The sequence below is a fragment of the Columba livia genome, chromosome Z, assembly GCF_036013475.1.
Source record: "Columba livia isolate bColLiv1 breed racing homer chromosome Z, bColLiv1.pat.W.v2, whole genome shotgun sequence".
In the NCBI taxonomy this organism is placed as follows: domain Eukaryota; kingdom Metazoa; phylum Chordata; class Aves; order Columbiformes; family Columbidae; genus Columba; species Columba livia.
This window is the reverse complement of record NC_088642.1, coordinates 47512865-47520062: the sequence shown is the minus strand read 5'-3', so window position 1 is coordinate 47520062 and position 7198 is coordinate 47512865. Positions and strand designations below refer to the sequence as shown.

The 7198-nt window shown below is 37.8% G+C and overlaps 1 protein-coding gene across 5 annotated transcripts in view; it reads right to left on the bottom strand.

Moving 5' to 3' along the window:
• Window positions 1-304: 304 nt before the first annotated feature.
• Window positions 305-7198, bottom strand: part of ADAMTS19 (ADAM metallopeptidase with thrombospondin type 1 motif 19) — a 147800-nt gene continuing 140906 nt past the window's right edge. For all 5 annotated transcript variants that reach the window (XM_065045717.1, XM_065045714.1, XM_065045715.1 and 2 more), the window contains 2 exons: window positions 4277-4454; window positions 305-1551 (listed from right to left, as the gene is read on the bottom strand). In XM_065045717.1, the coding sequence (XP_064901789.1) occupies window positions 1400-1551; window positions 4277-4454 (330 nt within the window). In that variant the 3' untranslated portion in view covers window positions 305-1399. The remainder of the gene's footprint in view (window positions 1552-4276; window positions 4455-7198) is intronic.

Here is a 7198-nt window from a genome sequence, read left to right as displayed (position 1 = left end):
TGGCTTGCATCACACAATGGAGGCAGAGGACCTACTCATCTCCTCTTGCAAAATTCAGTGCTTACAGAAATCACCTGAGATAAATAAGTCATCCTCCACTGAATATTACTCTTTCATACCCAACTTCCCATATATCAAAGCTCACAGAGTGGCATGCCTGGAGCTGCAGAAAAGTGTCTAAGTCAAGACGCAGGAGGCATTTGTTGTAGGAACTACTGTAGCTGCACTTGCTGAGATGCTTAGTGTGATGGATTTGGCTACCAGATATGGATGCCCAAAACAGAAAAAAATGCAAATAACAAAAGAAGCTTTACTTTTTATTGAAAATGTAAAAATCATGTGAATCATGTACAATATTTTCTCATAAGGAAAATTTTAGCTGTTTCATAACGTTTCACAAAACTGTAAAACAATTTATTTTTATAAAGACTTTTTCATAAAACAAAGATCAAACTAAAGTAGTATTACAAAGCTATGTTCTAAATTGTCAACAGAGAACCGAAATTGTTTAACAGATTAATTCATAAAAGTGGCAGGAGGAAAGCCTCTTCAATTTGTAAATCTGCAAGAGGACACACAAAGGTATAGAGGGGCATGGGGTTTTTGTTTCAAAATGTTAAAAATCAAGTGACAGTAAAATAGTACAGACGTGGATTCATAGGATGGTACAAGTTCTAGGACTGCATTTCTCTACACTAGCTCAAACAGTGCAACAGTGATTCAGTGTAAATCTCTACAGTGTTTCATTGATTCAATACTTGTGTTCAAGTATGAGTCCATAAGAATGATCTAAATCACTACTTAGCTATTTTAATTTTCCTGTTTACAATATAAGTTACAGCAGAATATCCCCTTTAGTGTTTCTAAATCGAACTGAATTCACAATACATTCTGTAATAAACTGTTCAATAATGTTATCTTACCTCAACATCTGTTGCAAAATACACAAGATCATTCTGACTCTGAATGCCAAAAATATAATAAAATTAAGAAGGGCTTTATTTCCATATACAACAAAACTATTTAGCTAAATTAAAATAAATTCAAGCTAACATGTTTTTTTTTTTTGGCAATAGAGAGATGACCCTATTGAAAATAAACATTTAAAATACTAGTTACTATTTTTTTTAAAATTCTGATAAATGTATCCAAAGCCATACATATAAAAATTAATTATGAAAACGTCTGAAGATAAAACAAATTGGCTGTCTAACCAAAACAATTAAGGATGTCTGGCAGGCAAAAATAAATTAATCTGATTAAATTATATGTAATCTGATAATATTTGGTCTGAAGAAGCATGTGTGTGTGTGTGTGTGTGTGTGTGTGTGTGTACACGTGTATGTGTTTATAAATAATAAGATTGCAAAGAGCTGAGAGCCAGCCAGCCTGACAGAGGTCAACTCTTTTGTTGCATTTTTTGCGCATAAAAGTCCCTGCATGTCTCACAGCACCGCTGATACCACCTCATGTCTTGACAGAGGTTCTTCTCTCTTATCACTCTGCAGTACACAGGCCACTGGTCTCCCAGGCACTTGAATGTTAAAGCAGCTGTGAAACAACAACAACATATAAAATTCAAATATACATTACTGTTACGTTTGTTAGTGAAGAATCAGGTAGTGAAGGTGACAATGACAGCAGAAGTGTATGTGGGGAAGGGACAGGAAATTCAGGCTGAACATGAGGAAGAAATTTTTTACACTGAGGGTGGTGAAACACAGGAACAGGTTGCCCAGACAGATGGTAGATGCCCCATCCCTGGAGACATTCAAGGTCAGGCTGGACAGGGCTCTGAGCAACCTGATCTAGTTGAAGATTTTCCTGCTCATTGCAGGGGGTTTGGACTAGATGATCTTTGAAGGACCCTTCCAACCCAAAGCATCCTGTGATTCAGATTCTGTGATATTCAGCTAAAGAAAGAAAAAAAACATCCTCCTCTTAAAGCCAGCTTAATTTGTAAATTGGATTAAGTTGTATTGAAATTAATTTGTTTAATGTCATGCAGCTGTCTCCTCATGAGAGACTGAAGTCCATCTTTCTGCCCTATACAGAGGCAGGCTAAGGCTGGGGCGAGGATGAGATGTGGGCTGCAGAGCCAGGTTCAGCAGAGCCAGGTCTGGCAGACTCTCATGAAACAGCAGCTCCAGCTGAAATTGCCTTCAGTCTGAGACAGTAGCTGCCACTGGAAAAACAGGAAGCTTCAGCTTGAATAATACTAGAATGGAGTTCTCAATGACACCTGTAAGTAGATTTTTTAAATTCAGAAGCAGGTAGGGAAATGTAGGGATTAAAGCATGGAGACTGCTGGTGGTTTTCCATTTCAGCTTTCGATTAAGAAATCATGACTTTGTGCCATGTAGTCAATGAATGGAAGTTGAACAAAACTACATGATATCTTACATCATCTTTCTTTGTAGGTGAAATGATCTACTAGTCCTTTGATTTTGTGAGGCTTCTTTGTTCAAAGGAACAGAAATACATGGTCTTGCTAGCTTGAAAGCTACAGATGCCATGCTATGAGGCACTATTATAAGATCTGAAGACAGCAAGTCTCATGGTACATTTCACAGTGCAGATCCATCCTATCTAGAAAAATTAAACTTGTGGTCAATGACTGTTGAAATATTGGCAAATATACTTGTCCAGGCCCAATTATCGTATTTTGTGCTTCTCAAATGCACAAATACTGTGCATTTCTTACCTTTTTGACCTTTTTATCCTCTCTAAGTACACTCAAAATGTGCGGCTTTATGTATATGTATATTTTATTTTTTTAATTGTCTTCCAATACACTGGTTTGACTGCATTACCTTATTTTTCATCACCCCAATAGGTCTTCTCTGCTCCATGTCAAAGTCAGGCTATTAATCCCTATCTTCCTGTCTTTCAGTTCTTATCTTCACCCATTTATTCATGTTGGTCTATTAGTAGTCTGTTGCTACTTTCTAACTGTGAGAATCCCTAACTACTACAAAATGTATTTTGGAGATACTAGTTTTTCTATCAGACTGGATTCTGACTCCTGCTGGATGGGGTCAACCCCTAGATTACTAACATCAGTGCTACATAATTCCTTCTATGAGGACAACATAGCCCAATCTTTTTTTGTGCACTTCAAATTAAGTGAAATTTTAATGAATCTGAGGCCGTATTTTTTTTTTGTGAAGCTTTGTGATTCATTTTACTCTGTGACACAAAGCTGTTTTTACCTCACCAGACAGAGAGTGTCAGTGATGGTGCGATGGCCTCTAGCTTCCGAGAGATCAGTTGAACAAAGAAAGATAAAGTACGAAGGGCAACCTTACAACAGTGAAATAGCAGAGAAGAAGGCCATAAGCAACAGCTGCCATGTTATCCAGCAAAAGTGAAACAATTACTACTACACAAATGTTTAAGGGTTATAAACTTCAAAAAGAAATATCCTTCACTGACTCAAAGGAGGGATTACATACAGCCTGAAATGTTAGACTTGCTTTCCATGCAGGAGTAATCTATTTGACAGTGGAGTTTATCTTAACAAGGGCTCTGGAAAATCATCTAGAAAGGGTATGCTGTCTTAATGCAAGCGTTCGAATATTCCCTAGTCATACTCATGAAGCAGATGCAAGTCTTAGGGAGCTAATGGTAAGGCCAGCATCAACAATTCACTAGGAAATAATAATTAACAGAACTAGCAGTTCTGTAGCTGTGCAGTAATATAATTTGTTGAAGAGCAACAGAGGCCCGAGTTCCTCCAGGAACAGCAAATCTCTTTATGTTAGTATTTTTCCTTCACACATCCTATTCCATCAGGCATAGACTGTAGACATCTGAACTAAAGACAAGTGGAAAGAGCTATTTGTATCTGAGGAACAAATAAGGAACTCCTTGATCTCAACAAATATAATGAGAATGTAGTTTGCAGACCTTTCAAAGAGAAAACAAGATACTTTGTCACTTTAGAAATGCTTGATAAAATTGAGTGAACAAATTACATAGAAACTAAGTTCTTAGCTCTAATATAAACTTATTTTCACCTAGGACATTTTGTGTCCATAATACCACCCAGTACCATAATATAGTCCTTCCTTGGATAGCAAAACCCTTCACCATTTCTGAGGTACAGTCTCTGATGTACATACTGGAAAACTGAGGCAGAGAGATGAGTCTCTTCATAGAATCTACATCTCCTGAGCCCTTGCCCTCTATTTTTAAACTGGGATTGTCATTAGTCTATGGAGAAAAAGAACTAAGAATATATTTCCAGCAGAAATGTGTTATTTTGACTGCTTACCTAACCTGGGTGATGTTATTGTGTTAACATTAATTTTCTCATTGCAGGCATGGAGATGACAGGGTCTGTAGGCTGCAGGCTTTTCTGAGGAAAAGCATTCATTGCCATGCCTTCCTGTGATCTTGTGCATGCACTGGATGACTCGGGACTGCATCCCTTTGCCACAGGTGACGGAGCACTGGAACACATAGAAGACAGATATTCATTGGAAAGTTATTTTTACCGGTAAACATGAAGACAAGATGCCAGTTCAGGTGAAGTTGGTGGCTGTTTCTTCAGTTGTCAGCATTCCAAGATTTCTGCCTTCCATTCTGTTAGCTAAATGAAAATCAATTTAAAAAGCACAAATACATTGGCAATATTTATTGAAGGACTGATTCCAGCATTCTGTTGCTCTGAAGCTCCATTTTGCAGAGCCTGAGATTAAACTGAAATGCACCAATGTGCCTGAAGGACACAAGGGCTCTTCTCCTGTATCTGTATCCTAATTTACTCTTGTTAGAAGTGAGAGTGATGGAACATAAGAAAATGCTCACAGTCACTGACAGAGAAGCATTTTTAATTAAGCCATTACTTCTGCCAGTGCAATAGTGCTCTTTCTACTGCGCAGAGTATATGCCTCTTGTCTTTGTATCACAGCTTCACATTTTCACATGTGTCCCACAAATTAAATGCACATAACTGAGGCATGTTGCCTGGCCTTTAATCAACCTTCTCATCTTGTTGCCACAGAGAATGAAGTGAGAAAATAAACAGCTGAACACTGTGATGATGGTAATGTTTTATCACAATAATGTAACACATTCAGGCATTGCTGTACAGACGCATACAAAACTTATTCTAAACCAACAAAATACATTGTTTCCCCTTCACTGATTTTCTGAACAAAATTTCACAGGGCAGTAATTATTTTTGTGTCCACTGTCATATGTTCTATTGCTTTAAATACAAATTCATTAAAAAATAATATAGCAATGTGCTCCTAGCTGCTAATGATTTTGACTCAAGTTCCCATACATTTCCTGAAGTTTTGGAGAAATTTACTATAGAGGACTGTACTATAGAGGATCAGTTTCTCTTTTAGTGAATTTTCCTTTCAGCTAAATTCTTCTAAGTGCTTTCTTAGTAACTGCACTTTTCTAAATTTTTGCCTGCATGTTTTGGGAACACTGTGCTCTAAAGACTGATGAGATGACCAACGGAATGCTGAAGAAGCTCATGTTTAGATTTATTGCTATGACAGCCAAGAAGATTTATAAGATTCCACACATCCCATAACTGAGAGGGGGATGTTTACAGGAGGGGCGGACAGGACAGGTGACTAAAACTGACCAACTGAGTATTTCATCTCTTCCATGTCACACATCATATAAAGGTGGGAGATCACGAGGGTCTCGCTCTCTTCGACCATGGTCGGCATCTAGAGAGGACCCTGCTTGTTTGCCTGTGATCTCAGGCCTGAGGGCCCTGCATCCCTGAATGCAGCTTCTGGTTTGCTGTGAAGTCCTGCCAATGACTTCTGGGTGCCTACCCTGCAGCAGCTGGAACCACACTTGCTCTGCTCACCCAGCTCCATCACTGCTGGAGCCACACCAGTTCTGCCCACCACAGGAGGGGCTGAACGCTGCTCTACCCCGGAACATTCAAGACTGGGTTTTGTTTATTTTGTATATATATTCTCTATTTGTTAGTAGCATTAGTAAAGCCTTTCCAACCTGAAGTCTCTCTTCCTTTTTCCTTCTTACCACTTTTTCTTATCTAAGAAAAAAGGTGGGGAGATGCTACGGTTTATTGTTGCCTTGCTTTAAATGCTGACAGATTTAATTGGTGGCCTGTACAGGGAAAGAGAATTGGTATGGGGAAAGATAAGAGAAACTGTGACATTTTCAAATACAAATCGATTTATTGCAATTAATGATATCAGTACTGGCTGAAAATTTATGCCACTACTACCCACATAATCCTGCAAATATTTTTGTTCTAAAAAATTGGAATTACATAGTCAGAACACATTTCCTTGGGAGGCTTCAATAAGGAGCAGAAAAACATTGAAATGCAAAAGACAAGGGAGAGGGTGTTATAACAAAAAAGGTTTCCCAAACATCTTGTCTCAGGACAGAGATGAAAAAGTATAGTTTTCTGCAAAAAAAAAGAATAGATTTTGAGTGTAGGATACAGTAAAGGGGTTTTTACCCTTTAGTTTTGTTATCTATGTGCTTTTGAGTGACATTTTAAACACTGTTACTTGGAGAAAAGATTTACACATGCTAAATGGTAAACAGATGGCTTGCACATAAATATGTATATCAAGAGAGGTAAGACGGCTTGCACATAAATATGTATATCAAGAGAGGTAAGACTCAAGTCTTTTAGACTCATGAGACTTCAAGAGAGGTACAAGACACTAGGATACACACATAAAGGGTATTTTCACAAGGGACTGAACAAGGTCCGAAGCACACTTCAGCTTGTAACCACATTAAATAAAATGCTGGCCTTCTATAGAGGCAGCAAGTGGACTTGATTTTGCTTTTGTAGATCAGGAGTAACTCTATAAAGTCAATAAAGAACTACAATTTCTTGCAAAGTTAATCAGGTACAGCCTGCATGAGCCAAGGCATACAAAGACATTAAATTATGAATACATAATTTTCTACTGAATAGCAACTACAGCTTTACATATGAAAAAAAATATGCTGTGTTTCCAAAGTAAAGGAGGAATGCAGCTACCACTGAAGTATTTTCAAAGTAGAAGTCTGTAATCAACTTAGAATTTGGTAAACTGCTTTCAAATTGCATGAGAAAAAGCCTCTCAATAGAATTCCTTTTCCCGAATTCTCTGCCTTTTCCCTGTGCAGTTAAAAATAATCTCATTTTCTATAATGGCCAACATGATGCACATGGTAAACATGTGTAATCACA